Source organism: Polyodon spathula, chromosome 6 (genome assembly GCF_017654505.1).
Source record: "Polyodon spathula isolate WHYD16114869_AA chromosome 6, ASM1765450v1, whole genome shotgun sequence".
NCBI lineage: Eukaryota > Metazoa > Chordata > Actinopteri > Acipenseriformes > Polyodontidae > Polyodon > Polyodon spathula.
Genome location: NC_054539.1, coordinates 34,480,207 through 34,496,726, shown reverse-complemented (window position 1 = coordinate 34,496,726; position 16,520 = coordinate 34,480,207). Strand labels below are relative to the sequence as shown.

Genomic DNA, 16,520 nt, shown 5'->3' with positions numbered 1-16,520 from the left:
ATCTCGTCAAGGTATCTCTGTGCATTCAAATTGCCATTGATAAAATCCAATTGTGTTCATTGTCCATAGCTTATGCCTGCCCATGCCATAACCCTGCCACCATGGGACACAACGTTGACATCAGCAAATCACTCGCCCACATGACGCGATCTGCCTGGTACAGTTGAAACCGGGATTCATCCGTGAAGAGCACACTTCTCCAACGTGTCAGTGGCCATCAAAGGTGAGCATTTTCCCACTGAAGTCGGTTATGACGCCGAACTGCAGTCAGGTGAAGTCCCTGGTGAGGATGACGAGTACACAGATGAGCTTCCCTGAGACGGTTTCTGACAGTTTGTGCAGAAATTCTTCGGTTGTGCAAACCCACAGTTTCATCAGCTGTCCGAGTGGCTGGTCTCAGACGATCCCGCAGGTGAAGAAGCCGGATGTGCAGGTCCTGGGCTGGCATGGTTACACGTGGTCTGTGGTTGTCAGGCCGGTTGGACATACTGCCAAATTCTCTAAAACGACATTGGAGGCGGCTTATGGTAGAGAAATGAACATTCAATTCTCTGGCAACAGCTCTGGTGGGCATTCCTGCAGTCAGCATGCCAATTACACGCTCCCTCAAAACTTGAGACATCTGTGGCATTGTGTTGCGTGACAAAACTGCACATTTTAGTGTGGCCTTTTATTGTCCCCAGCACAAGGTGCACCTGTGTAATGATCATGCTGTTTAATCAGCTTCTTGATATGCCACACCTATCAGGTGGATGGATTATCTTGGCAAAGGAAAAATGCTCACTACCAGGGATGTAAACAAATTTGTGCACAAAATTTAGGAGAAATAAGCTTCTTGTGCATATGGAAAATTTCTGGAATCTTTTATTTCAGATCATAAAACATGGGACCAACACTTTACATGTTGCGTTTATATTTTTGTTCAGTATATATATATATATATATATATATATATATATATATATATATATATATATATATATATATATATATATGCTTTCTATTGTTTGATTTTTATTTTTTTGCCAAATCGACGATTAATAGCAACGTTTTTTTTTCTGATGTTTTACTTTTCAGTTCAAACAGGGAATGACCTTTATCCTTTTAAAAAAACAGACTTGCTATGCCACTGAGAAACATTCCATTCTGTAACAACAAAAAAAAGTGTATTTTAAAAATTATAGCAAAAGTTGTTTTGAAAACTGTCCAAATTGCTTAGTTGAGTGCTAAGAATGAAAAATCTACACACACAAAAAAGACAATTTTTAACATGGAAATTGCCAAAATAAATGGGCAGCTGGGTTTACGTTACATAATTAAGCATCTTCATGTTGGGAGTAAACTGAACCTTTTTTTTTTTTTTTTTTTGGTTCAAATGTTATATGAAATAAATGTATCCAACATCCTTTATTAGGGTACCCGAGTGGTACTCGTGGTGTGCAGGGTGAGCGATACAGCGCAGGTTCGCGTCCTGGCTGTGCGGAGTTTCCGGTCTTTGTTGGGATTTCATTGCATTGGCTCTGGTGCTCCCATGGATTAGGGAGACAAAACCAGCAGGGACTTCTTCTCCTCATTGTACTATAGTGAATCCTGCCGGTCTGGTGCCCAGTGAGCTCAAAGCAGACACCTACTATACCAGCCTTTGTCCTCCAGAGGCTGGTATCTTGCTGACATCCGCTCTTGAGTTCCTAGATATGAAAGAGGAAGATGGCTTGGTCGCGGGATTGAAAGATGCCCACTGAACCTTCGGAGCTCCTGAGCTGTCTGGGGTATTGCTGAAGTGAGGAGAAAAAAGAATTGTACTTTCCAAATCAGGGGTCAAATAATTGAGCACTCTAAATGAAACAAAACATGAAAAAAATCATGCTTTATTATTTGGATATTTATACCTGTTTTTTATTGAATATCGAATGGCAGCTATACTGTTAGTGTAACAGTAGATATATCTTAAATATATAATCTATATCGTAATACAGTAACCATAAGCTTAACTTGCATCCCCCTAACTGTCAGAACATGTGCTGTATGGCCACCATGGGCAGCCAGATATGTATGTTCTGGAAAAAAGCTAAACCTTTAGGGGAAATGAGTGTCAGCAAGGCATATTTCCCCCTCTACAGGCTTGAAAAATAAATATCTTTAATAGTATTTTTGTTAATTGATAATTGACAATAATACCCTTCATTTTTCAAACCAGACGTGCTTAAAAAATACTTTATTGCCAGTCATCATTTGTATGGCCATCACTTTTGAAACATCCACTACTAGTTTTTGGACACTGACCCTGCCAGTTTTTACTGTAGCAGAGGATTGGTGTTCAGAGCCAGCAAAAGCCCCAGACTGTGTTCAGTCTGGGTTGTAATCTAATGTTAAATCATACCAGAGTTATTCCCACCTTGGTTGGTAAAAAACATCCATTAACCGTGGATACTAAGCACCTGTAATATGTAGCAATCACTTTTACTTAAAACGGCTTCCCCCCCTTGACCAATTCATTTATTTTACAAACAGAATCCCTCCCTTTTTGAAAAAGTCATATATCCTTCCATATTCATTTAAACAACTTTCAGATTTGTCATGCCCAGGGTGGCCATACAGAGTTGAAGCAGGAGTTTCCAATATTTTTGATCGAGGTCACACTCGCAGGAAGTCCATGTCCACACAGATTATGCTCAGATTAATGGTTGTTTGCACATCTTGATCCGCTTACACCTTTAAATTCTATAAGGAAACTGAAGGTGGAAATCTCCAGTCTGTTTGCCAGAATCATCCATGTTGAGACTGTTCCTTGTGAAACATCAGGAATTAGTGCAGCCAAATGATCATTTGATCTGCAGACTTGCCCATCAAGGCTGCAACTAGGTTGAATAGGTCTTACTAAAGAATAATGTCAGGCATTCATTTGTATAACAAATGAATCAGTTATGTTAGGGGCAGCCCATTAACAGAAAAGTGTGTAATCTATTTTGTTTACAAATATACACAAGCATGGTTTAATTTTAGTGTTCAGTGGGCATGGCGGAGAAAGAGGGTCAGAAAAGTGAATGATAGAGTGCAATAATCAGGTACCAACATGAGCAAAGTCATAATGTGTATTAACTGGACGTGAGTATTAGTGCTACTAGAACGACTCATTTCCAGTGAGCAGTTTATATAATTGCTCTGATTATTTGTCTCAAATGCGCACACATTTTTCTCAAAAAACAGTAATTTTGTCATGTTTATTAATCTTTTGCAAATAACTTAATACAAAAAAAAAAAAAAGAAAAACTGGTCGGACTTCACGTTATTTAACTCCAAGCTGTCAAGCTTATAGGCATTCCAGAAAACACTTGGAACGAAGATTTATGAAAACGCATGGGATTAAAAGTCTTTAATGTCGTTTCTCATTTGAGGGATGCATACATTTTTGCATTAAGTCAGGAACAAAGGGCTACAGTTGAGAGTAGAGCACTGTTTCCATACAATATTTTAGCAGGAGTAGGCACGCTTGCCCCTTCCAGCCTAGAGGGTAACTATGTCCTTTACTTTTAATTAATTAAAATCTCTGAACAGTTCCTACATTATATTTAATTTGACCTATTAAACCAGTAGTTGAACAGCCTTTCAGCCAGGACATGTTTCAGGGTTAAGGACAAATAATAAAATCTGGGTAATAAAGACAAGGGCTTGCCTGAAACCCAATGATATTTAAAAGCCTGTTTCAGACATTAGGCCTTATCCGTTCTCATGTATTACATCAACATTCCTTAAGAATGACTTAAATAGATACAAAAATAAATTGTTTACCTTACATTGAATTCAAGTTTCCAAACAAATACTTTGAATGTTTAAAAATAAAATATTCAGGTAAATCTCTAATAATTGGCTTTTCACGATCTTTTTTGTAAGTTTATATATTTTGAAGCAAACAGTTGGCTTGGGTTGGTAAAAGTAGCTGGCCCAGGTATCCATCCTATGAATGTCCTGCTCAAAAGAGGGCTCTGCAGCAGCTCTGGTAATTTTTTTGTACTACTGTGAATGCAGAGGTCCCGGAGACAGCTCTCATTTGCCATATACACTCGTGGGCAACGCCGCCCGCCCCCCCTCCATTGTCAGGATCAAACAGGCACAGACAACAGCAACAGGAAGTTGGGATTGTTACTCTGACAACAAACCCAAACAATATCTTTGACAGAACACAGAGAGGATTTCAAAATACAAAGAGACTTGTATATTTGTGCTATAATCTGAAGAGACATTTAATGAATGTGAGATAAATGTGAAACAAGCCTAGTTGCCACAGAACTTTGACAGAACTATTCTCACACATACCTACAAGCGTAACCTCTGATCATATTTTGATACGTATCAATTATGAGGAAATGTTCCGTTTTAAGGGTACCACTATCCACAACTGAACAAATAATTACAGTAAAGTCACTAAGAAGATTGAAGATCTTGTCAAGGGGAAAATGCAGTCTTATTTAAAAGTAACATGCTTTTAACCTGCACATGGCGCTTGTTTATACTATTATTTTAATGGCGTCCGTGAATTAAAAAAAAAAAAAAAAAAAAAAAAATCCTGGTTTTTCACTATGGAAATCTGGTAACTGAACAGATGTGTAAGAACTAGCTTCAGGTCAAAAAGGACTTTACTCTTAAACAAAGGACTATATTTAAAGACTTCCACCACTGTGTTTTGAGAAGGAAATATGTCAATGCAAGGGGTAGTCAATATGACGACGTCACCGGGCAAGCACTACAGATCAGGGGCTACGCACTCACATACAGGGGCAAAGCCAGCTCAGGTCTGTGCTCAAGTGTAAAGAGGTGGCTTAAATAAGAATCTTCTAATCTGATTGACTGAGCCCGAGTTGTAAGTGTAAATATAGGAAAAGGTTGGTAGTATTAGTAACAATTAGGGTCTATGAAGCCAGAATCATATTAAAGTATTTTAAGAAAACATAGATAAAGATTTCTAGTAAATGTACTATGTACACGTTACAATTTTGTTTAATATATATGAATACAGAATTTCCAAAAAGCGTGAAAGCAAAAACTTAAACTCAAGTCCACAACAAAATGTTACCTTTAAAACAAATGTTTTTACAGAAATTAAACCAATGATCCTTTTTAAAAATGTTATTTTTAAGGAAGTTAATCTTTAATTAACAAATTGTAATTAAAATACAATACACTTATAGGCATGCAAGTGCCTGGAAAGGGGATCTGAAGAACTCATAATACAATGCAAAACTTGACTGTGGACCGATTACAACAAAAGCAAGGATCCTTCGTTTGGACAACCTTATACCAAACACTTATTAAACAGTTCATTATATTAACAGACCAGACAGCACTCTGTAAAAGAACCAGTTTGTTCCCAAACCTTTACATCCACCTAAATGATAGAAAATAAATACTGGTATTCCTCCAAGAAGTTTGCCTAGAAGCCAGAATCATTATCAGACTTCCCCCCCCCCCCCCCCCATCTCTATCTATCAACCAACCTTTAACTTACCCTCCCCACCCCCCATATCAAAGTCTCTCCTGTTCCCTGGTCTTCCAATTTTGCGTCAGTGTCCGAATTGTCCGAACACTGTCCGAATTGTATTTGCAAACAAAAACTGTCAGCTCAGTCTGTTTCCATGGAAACACTGCGGGATTCCTTCGATACCATAAGTCTCATCAGCTGGCCATGGAATTTCTCTATTTTCTTGACATCCTGGGCCTGATCTGTCTTGTACTGCAAACACTGAAAAACAAAAGTCATGATGTTACAGGTCACATAAGGGGACTTAAAATCCTCAATATAAAAGCAACTACAAAACCAAAAGTAAAAACAAACAAACAAAAAAAAAGTAGTATTTATGGTGTGGCAGAAGCCCTGCACATGTAAACTGTGCGTTTGTTTAAAAAAAATTAAAATACTTTGAATTGAAGTTTGGCAGGGATGGCGTCATCCATGCCAGATGCATGTGTAGAATTTTTGGAAGTATGTTGATACTTCTTTCTCCTGACTTCTCCTTGAATTATTGGAGTCAAATAACAAATCAACAAAACAGGGGGAGGAATATATGTTAAATAAAGCCACTAACATTTCTCTCGTAATTTACTACAAATACTATTTAAAATAGTTGTATCATTTTTATTTTGGTGAAATGAATAACTGGTGAACTTAAAAGGATTTTAAATGTGGAAACAGTATTAACCTACAACCACACTTAGATGGTAACATATGTATACATTACAAAATCACACCAATAATCTAATGATAAAGTGTAATTTACAACATTATCCAATTCTGAGGAATTCGCGAGTTATGTTTTTTTTTTTCAAATATTGCCAGGAGTATCTGAAAAGGAAAACAATAAATTTAAATGTAAAACAGACAAGTCCTAAAATAACAAAATGCCTGTAGCACAGGTCATCACCAGGGGCCTCAGCACAGAAGGGGTTAATAAACATGCACATTAGCTTTCCACACCTGGGTCTATTTCCTGCCAGTAACTGGCCTTGGCCACAATGTTACCCTTTTACAGTACTATTAACTTTTTCAACATTGAAGACCAAAACAGAAATCAGTATTAAAACGCTCCTCAAAAGCTGCTATCTGAAACAGTTATCATGTCTGTTTGACCCTGTGCTTGCATCTGTGGATTTAGAGGATAACTTCACCTTAAAATATTTCGAGCTCAGTCCATTGCCATAGTCCTTGTTCGTCCGCGCATTCCACTTCAAGAAGCTGCATAAAGGAATGCACATGCGAGAGGAAAAACTAGTTCTATTGTATTTGGAGTTTAAGTTCTATTTTTATTTATTTATTTATTTTTTTTCATTAAGACTTGTTATGAAGCTAAAAATGCTTTTTAACCAGAACGCTTATAGCAGGTCTGGTTCTCTGTTTAAAGGTTGACAAAACAGCAAATAATGCTTAGTTTTTACTTCAAAGCTCTCAAAGAGACACCACTTAACACTATCTGGTAAGAGGCGATAAAGATTCATCACAGCAGATGCTGGATTAAGGTGTCCTGCTGTGCTAGACCAGAGCCATCAAGTAAACAAACATCAACTGCCAACAACTTTATAACCATGCTGTATATCAAAAGGAATGGCAGCCTTCTCCTCGACTGGTGATAGCTATTTGGACAATACAGGCAGACTCGCACCTTGTGAAACAAATGACATGTTACAAAATTTTGCTTACTGTAAAAAAAAGGACAAATAAATTAAAAAAGGAGATTAAAATAGTTTTAATGTCATGATTTTAAAATCATTCTGAATACAGAATGTGCAAGGTTTTACTGTCATATTCTTAACACTAGACATCCCACGGCAGTCATTTTGGCGGTTTTTGGTTTTAAAATGTAATTTTCTCCAGTCGTGTAACACACATGGGGCTGAGCGCTCATGTACCTTTCTGTCCGTATGTAAAAAATACTCAAAGCATGAAAAGGAGTGCAGAAATAAAGGAGATCCAGTGCCTATAGAAAGTCTATACCCCCTTTATCTTTTTTTCATATTTTGTTGCGTCAGTGCCTCAGAGTTTCACGCATTTAAATGAGGAATTTTTTTTCCCCACTTATCTATACAGCATACTCCACACTGTTAAGGGGAAAAAAGGTTTTTTGAGGGGGAAAAAAAAAAAAAGAAATTTAAAATACAAAACTGGAAGATCATAATTGGATAAGTCTCCACCGCCCCCCAGAGTTAAAACTTGGTGGAAGCACCTCTGGCAGCAATTACAGCTGTGAGTCAGTTGGGATAGATTTCTACCAACTGTGCACACCTAGATTTGGCAATATTTGACCAGTCTTCTTTACAACACTGTTCAAGCTCTGTCAAGTTCCTTGGGGAGCACTGATGGACAGCAATCCTCAAGTTAAGCCCCCCCCCCCCCCCCCCCCCCCCCGATCAGAGAGGTAGCCTCTCTGATCAGTCTCCTTCATACTTGGTCATCCAGTTCCAGAGGGAACCTACAGGAACTGCTGAATTTATCCTGAAATCATGTGAGTCACTACAATTTAACACAGGTGAAGGCCACTTAGTGTGTGATTTTGAAGGCTATCGGTTACACCTGAGCTAATTTAGGATTGCTATTACAAGTGGGGTGGACACATATCCAACCAAGCTATTTCAGTTTGTATTTTTAATTAATTTTCTACAAATTTATGGAATATTTTTTTCAATTTGAAGTTGTGGGGTAGGATGTGTACATAAATGAAAAAAAACAATTTTAATGCATTTTAATTCCAGGCTATAAGGCAACAAAAGGTGAAAATTTTAAAAGGGGTTGTTGACTTTCTATAGGCACTGTAGATTACATTATACCTAAAAGCCCCGGGAGGAGTCACATTGACAGCCACACAGAAAACAACTGCATTTTGATTATACAGAACGGTATTCTGCTTTATTTATTTTTTCTTTACCAGTCCACAATGTGTTTAGCTGTAATTAGATTAGTCTCTACTCTCTGCCTGAGTGAATGACTGACAGTCTATTGTTTTTCAATCAGTCTTTTGAAGGGTGGCACAAGCTTGCCAGCTGCACTGCTTTGGTCAGTCAATTAGCATCGGTAATAATGAAAATAAATACCAGAGACCGTGGAGTTTTACTACGCAATAGAATATAGAGTTGATGTTTTGGATCAGATGGCACGGAAATATTCCGTGAAAGCTGGCTCCCGATGGTGGTCTGTTCAGGTGTTTTGCAATGTATTGGACCTAACAATCAACTCCTGGGTACTTTACACAGAATGCACAGAGAAGAATTTACCAAGGAGAGAATATATTTTACAGTTAGCAAAGGAACTTTTCAAGAAGCATTTGGAACAGAGGGAGACTGCCAAGCGTGTACCCACAGCTGAAGCTAGCAAAACCCCGCCGAGAGCCACAACAGTTGCCATTGCCAGGTTGGCAAATGCAATAAAAACAAAATTTCAGACAACTGTGCCCTGTGCAGAAAGGCAGCGTGGAAAAGCACATTATCTGTGTTGATTGTGAACAGCCTTAGACTCAAGGTAAAGGAATACCCTTTTGTCGAGAAAAAGAAATTCTGCTTTTGCTGTGCGCTTCTGTAAGAAGAGAACATTTAAGTTTATTTATCTACATTGTCCACTTGCTTTTGCTCATCTGATAAAATAATAATTACATCCGACTTTCTCCTTTCGTTATACTATTTAGTGTTCTGAACATAGCCGTCAGAAAGACTGCTGTGGGGCTTCTAGTTATGAGTATCTCTCTAGTCCTAGTGTTAAACATCACCGTCAACAAATTGTCTAGAACCGACATTTCTTAAAAAAAATAAATAAATAAAAAACACACCACACAATACTATTACATATTTCGTATATAAAGAAAGAGAAGGAATTTCTCTGAGATCAAAACCAGTTATATCCTTTTAAGAGAGGGGACAGGTAAAGAACTATTAAAATACCAAGCAAGTCCAGTCTTTCAAACTAGCCAATCACTTGGAAATTAGGCAATGAGCAGGACATAAGGACCTTAAACACACACCCTGCATTTCAGATGGACCTACCATAGTGGCATGTAAGCAGGTTTTACTTGTGTGATTGACTATACTCTAGTTACACCCTATTTTTGGAAAAATAATCTACAGACTTTCTACAGGCTCTTTACATGCTTGAATCTACATTCCTACGCAAGAAGAATCAACACTCTGCATCCTATTATGATCGCCTTAGGACACTACTTAGAAAGCTCAGAACCACTTCTTGTAAGCGCCTTCAACCCTAGTATTCAAGGGGAAAAAAAAAATTCTCTACAAAGGACTTGTTGCCAACATCAACTAGCAGGTCTGATGTAAAAGTTTTAGGAATTGTAAGAACTACTAGTAAAAAAAACCTACATTTATGAAAATGTAACTTGTTGCAAATGCTAATGAATACTGGAATGGCTTTGTGTACTGAAAAAAAGCAGTTTTTGTGATCACCTTAAAAGAAAAAGTATCGGAGTTCTGAGAATATCAAGTGTTTGTACCACTGAATCAGAATTTGTGTTGCACACGTGCCATTAACAAAATGCCCTGAAAACAAGGAATTATTTTAATGAAGGGCTGTAATGCAGCAAAAAGCTCCATAATTAAACAAAAAGTGAAAATGCTACCCATACCAAGCTGGAAAAAAAAAATAAAAAATTGTGAACTCCAATAAACTAACCTTATCTTTCGCCAGTCAAATTGTAAAGTGCCTAAATACAGCTGAGTCAACGCAAAAATATTTTTCTTCATTTAAAACCCAGTGTCGTCCCAGATTGCAATATACAAAGTAGGTACTGTTTGTGGAATTTGATATTCGTGCCAAAAATAACGTGCTTGCTGTGGTGCGTTTAATATTGTAAATAGCAGAACTCACTGCAATTTAACTTGTTTTTACTGAAATAAAACTAACATGCAACAGGGCTCCAGACAAACTTTTTGCCTTAGGAGCCAAGTTTGTCAAACTTGCCAAATCCATTCTTGGGCACCACTAAGAGCAAGTTGGTTGCTTTCACATTCATCTGCTTAAAATACTAGAAATGGACACAAAAACAGAAATCTAATGTTTGTACTCACTAGTTTGCTGCTTCAATGTTCATCTATGCTCCCTGACACTGACTTGCTTTGCCTTCTATCCTCCATGTGATCTGCTGTTCTGACACTGCACCTGTCCTCCATGTGATCTGCTGTTCTGACACTGCACCTGCCCTCTATGCAATCTGCTGTTCTGACACTGCACCTGTCCTCCATGTGATCTGCTGCTCCGACACTGCACCTGTCCTCAAATGCTGTTACTGTAACCATTCTTCCTCATGCTGTCATTTCTCATCTATGGTTCTTTAAAAGTGAACTTCAAATGTCCTGCAGTTCTGCCCTCAAGTAACTGGAATTTGGCCTTAACTTAAAAGGGCACATAAGTTTCGCAGTTTGGCCGGTAATTATAAAGCACCACAGGACCAACTGGGCCGGTTACATTTAACTAGTGTAATTATAATATTTTATTTTTATATATTTTATATATACACACACATATACATATACACACATATATACATACATATATACATATATATATACATATTTATATATATTTATATATACATATTAATATATATAATATATAATACTACACATTTACATATGTATATATATATATATATATATATATATATATATATATATATATATACATATATATATATATATATATATATATACATATATATATATATGTATATATATATATATATATATATATATATATATATATATATATATATATATATATATATATATATATATATATATATATATACATATTATATATATATATACATACTAATATACATATATATATATCTATATATATATATATATATATATATATATATATATATATATATATATATATATATATATATATATATACATATATATATATATATATATATATATATATATATATATATATATATATATATATATATATATATATATATATATATATATATATATATATATATACATACACATACATACACACACTAGCACTGTAAAAGTACACCAAGGCTTAGTCTGGAGGAAGGCAGCAGAAGACAGTTTCCCAGCTTTTGTGCATGATGCTCCCAATGTCACTCACTTTGAAATCAAGACCGACCTGTTCTCTCTTGCTTTCCAGCTGCTGCTACTATTTCACGTATTGTTACTATAATGTATTATGCACTTTTCACTTTATTTTGTATACTATTTCATGTATTATGCTACTGTCATGTACTTTCCACTATTTAATGTATTACTTTTTTTTCGTCTGTATCATGTATTATGCATTTCTCTGTATTTGAAGTATTATGGATTTTCTTGTTGTTACAGCATCTTGCAAAGCGCTTTGTGATGAATTCTGTTCCCAATGGCTAATTTCACGACCGTGGAAAAACCAGTAGCCCCAATTGCTCTGGCAATCAGTGTCTGGGTTGGCGTACACTTTGCAATAATACAATCCTTAGCATGATATGCTTTCACTCTTTCTTAAAAAGGTCAGTTCGAGAAATAAAATCAATTTTCCCTGCAACAGTTCGCTCTGCTTCAGTGCAAAACTCACAATACGTTTTCTGTTTTTCATTACTGTAACGGTACCAGGGAAATTTCGTGCTTGATTTTATGGTTTTGAAGGTACATCGTCTGAATCAAAAAGCTGCTTTGCAATTACTAAATTACCTTCAACAAACTGTCGAATTTTCAACGCTAACAGAGTCTATATCTGCCACAGATGCAGACTGCATTACCACTAGTGCTACATGCAGCTGACAAACTATAGCAAAAATCTGATATTTTTCGACATTACTCAAAACCAAGGCTTCGTACTATACCAGCAAAGTCTCCATTGGTGGCTGAGGGGGTAATAAGGTAATAGTAGATAGTTAACCCCTCAGGCAGAATATAAAAGCCTGCAGCTGTCTGCACTGAGGGTTGTATCTGTCAGAGGAGAGACGTAAGTCTACAGAAGAGAGTAGACAAATGCTTGACGGGCTGGCTGAAAACCAGCACGATACTTGTTTATTATTTGTTTGGCCAACATGCCTTTTTGCTTGTGTCTTGTTTTTGGTTAAACTGTTTATTCTTTGTTAAATAAATATACTGAGCGCCACAGCTCGGTTTTCATCCGCCATTACGTGTTTTGGTTTCTGTGTTCTTCCAGGTCTGACGTCAAAATATAAAGTGCGAGTTCATTGCAGTCATCAGCTGCACAAATTAACCACTCAGCAGAAAGTGGTAAAAAGCTAGTGAGTACAGACACTAAGTTACTGTTTTAGTATCACTTTGTTGTGTTAGCAAGTTGTTGTATTTTAACAACCATCATAATACTGCTTAACTGCTTAAAATACAACTTGCCAAAGTTATCACCAAAGTGATACTAAAGCAGTAACAGTTATATTATGATAGCAACCAACTTGCTATTAAAGTGGCACCCAACAATTGTACTTGACAACCAACTTCTGTCATTGGTTCCCAAGGCAAAATGTTTGTCTGCAGCCCTGCGATTAGAGGCATTTGTTGTGAACTTTTAAAGTTAGTGATGGGGAACCAAAGCAGCCACTCTGTTATTGGCTATGGTGAACTGATCGAATAATTTGATGATGCCATCATCACATTGTCAGTGAGAAAACTGATTGTAACAGAGTAGGTCTCCGTTTTACAATGGCAGTTTAATACTGCACATAGCTACTAGTACACCAGGTGGTCCCTGCTGGAAACAGTGGTGCTTGAGATGAAAAGGGTGAAAAAAACACTGCTCTAGAACTACACCTCCCGCTCCAAGAATCGGTGTACAAATATAAAAACAAGGCAGTGCGGTTTATACAACAAACTGAAAAACAGAGTAAGCAGATGTCACCAGTTCATGAATTCTCTGTGCAGTTTTTGCTCAATGAAAGTTGTCTTCATGAGTTATGTTCTGGTACTTCGTTCATCAGCAGGCTTGAGAATCCCATCTCGCACATTAGTAATTAGGAACGGCAATACAAGACACAGGACTTTTTCTGAAAGAATTGGGAACTCATCCAAGCACTTGATGCAAAGCTTATTTAGGGGCATTGATGAAAACAGAGTATCAGCTGCACCACTATTGAGGAGTTCGAAACTCCCAAAGGATTCTTTAGCACAAGTTGCAACATAATCTGGCTGTCTGGTCTGCCTCATCGGTACCTCACACTTACATTTTTTCATATGTCTACAGAAGCAGAAGAAAGAAGATGTCGCACAGTATAAGAATGTGGGAAATGCAGGCATATATCTGTCAGTAAGCCAAACAGCGCTGGATGTAGAGTAGAGTCATTTTCTTTCGAGAACCCGTTATCTCAAATTTCATATATAGAGCCGTGGCAGGAGAAGTAGGTCACCAACATGCTTGTTTGATGTTTACTTTAGGCAGCAATTTCACACACTGGACAGAAGTAAGAAATTCACCAATGTCCATGCGTTCAGACCTTACTGATCAGGTAGTAATTACTCACCACTGCATCATCAGTGACTTTCATACACAGGTTCCCGTCACAGTGCCGATACTTGAGAACAACTCGAACCTGAAACAAACACTGTGCATTAGTGCAAATGCAATATTAATACTGACAGGTGCACAGCTACAGAATTCTTGTTCCAGTTCAATGTTCCACATTGGATTTAATCTACAGTGTTGTGGGCCTTGAAATTACAGAAAAAATGCCAGCCAAAATCCAGAATTGTGTTGCGTTTACCAGGTGATATGAATCTTAAATGATAGGAACTTTGCAAGAGATGAAATTATACCCTTCTCCAAAACATAATGCAAGCTATGTTTTCACAGCAATGAGCATGCATACTCATTTGGCAATGATGGTTTGTCCAGCCACAATTCCTGATGAGAACGAACACTGGTATGCAGAAGATAAGCTTCTTAGGCCAGTTTCAGACGGATGCTCTAGAAGCGTACCGAACTCAATTCAAGTACATAATGTTGATTAAGTCCCAATTAAGTAGATAAGTAGAGTGCCGCCTGAAACAATTAAGTTGGCCTTCACGCTCTTTGCCGTAAGCACGCCTTCCTCTGCAGCTCCGAGCAGCTCTGGTGCACCATAGTTTCATAAGGAGCTCCAGCAGCGAACAGAAATAAACTGCACTTAATGCTAATGTAAACGAATGATATGCTAAACAGTATCATGTATCCCACAATGCTAATCAATCATGGCAGAGCCCATGGAGGAGCAGCGAGCCAGGGTCCCTATTCTAGAAAGTCTTAAGACAAAACAAAGTTCATGAGGAAATAGTTAAGATCTTCCTAAGAATGTTCTTAAGTTAAATTATATATATATAATCCTGAGTAATATAGGCCTAAGGGAAACTGAATTTAAAATACATGTATTTGGTGACTTAGCTAAACACATGTTACATTAATTAATTTATTTATAGGTATTACTTAAATAAACCACACAAATCAGTTCTCGTTTGCATATATATTAACGTGAAGGCAGAATTATGTTAATTTCTTCTTTATTTTTATAAAAAAAAAGTCCAGTGCTTGATTTCAGATACAGCTCCCAGAAGCTGAGGTGTACTGTTAGCTTTGTAAAGCACTAAACAGACTTTAATGTTAACCATCTTAAGGTTGCTTCTGCATACAAGCCAGTACTTACACAGCAGGTTAACGTAAAGACATCGAAAGACTTAACAGAATGTTTTAAATGGTTTATGTTTCTTTTGGCTGCATTGTGTTTTCCTATTACAATGTGTACATCGTATGCCATTTTAAATTTACTTTATTGGATTCACAATACAAAAACGAAATATACTGACATGGTAAATTGCGAGTATTCCAAATGGAGCACTGCACTCAAATTCTACAAAATAATCACTGAACACAACATTTTAGATTATCTCCAGTCCGGTACAATACAATAAATGTATTAAACACCTGGCCTACACAGCGAGTGAGCTATCTTGATTCAGGTCTATATCATATGGACATATTCAAGTTAGTGCTGCTTCAATAATGACAAGTCAGTAGCACTCCCTGAAACCAAAACACACTAGCTATCGTTATTTTTGAATGGTTATTAAATTAACAGATTCACAATTAGAATTTTGTAATTTTGTATTTGTTTTGACTTTTTTTTCTCATGTGATGAGCACATTGAAAATCTACACATTCTGCCATTTGGTAGTTCAACGCACACAATAACCAAACACGTTATGAGTAAATTATGACATACGTATCCAAATTCTCAACAAAACACGAGGGTTAATTCTGACTATATTTTTAGAATTACGTATATATTGTACGTGTAATTCCAGAGTGGATCATGCACATACCGGTACTGTACTGTACTATCACTGCCGCGTATTTATTTCTCCGAGTCTTTCTTACCTTCATAGGATCTGTTAAATAAAGTTTCTCGGCAGCTCTCGCAAACTCCTCCCAAGTCTGATAGAAAGGCATGCTGCAGCACAGAATTATAACTAAAACAAATAACAACGACCAGCAAACACCAATACACCCAAACCAAAACCCCACTCTCTAACAACACATCAGCAATAGGAAAGAAACATGGACGGAAATGTAACATTGTCGTTTTCCTTGATTGGGTGATTGTATTTGGACCAATCACAGAGCCGGACACTGATAAGTGCATTAATTTATCAAGAAAATGCAATTTCTTATACCGCCAACTACAGGGCAGGAGTTCAAAGTTAAGTTGTGGTAAATTACCTGTGCGTTCAAAATCTAATCTTTAGTATAGGTTAGCAGATACATTAAAATATGAGATAGGTGATAAGGTACATATTTTATTAAAAAAAAAAAGGGGGGGGGGGGGGGGTTGTGCTGTTATTCATTATGCACGTAAAGTATTTTATTTTAAAAACCCGTGTAACATAGTAAGTAGTATAATTGCCTTTTTTGAATATCCACTGTTTTTTAACTTGCTTTTTCATTTTTGTTTGGGATACAGGCAGGGTTGGTCAGTTTACTCAGGAAATGTATTTTCAATACAAAATACAAATTACTTTGGAAT

General features: G+C 36.8%; 1 protein-coding gene across 1 annotated transcript; it reads right to left on the bottom strand.

Annotated features, from left to right (window-relative positions):
* Window positions 1-5,495: 5,495 nt before the first annotated feature.
* On the bottom strand, window positions 5,496-16,049 carry srp9 (signal recognition particle 9). The gene is made up of 3 exons (XM_041252778.1): window positions 15,875-16,049; window positions 13,989-14,057; window positions 5,496-5,737 (listed from the first exon to the last, which is right to left on the bottom strand). The coding sequence occupies exons 1-3, from the start codon at window positions 15,944-15,946 to the stop codon at window positions 5,618-5,620; spliced, it is 261 nt and encodes an 86-aa protein (XP_041108712.1). The 5' UTR covers window positions 15,947-16,049; the 3' UTR covers window positions 5,496-5,617.
* Window positions 16,050-16,520: the final 471 nt, after the last annotated feature.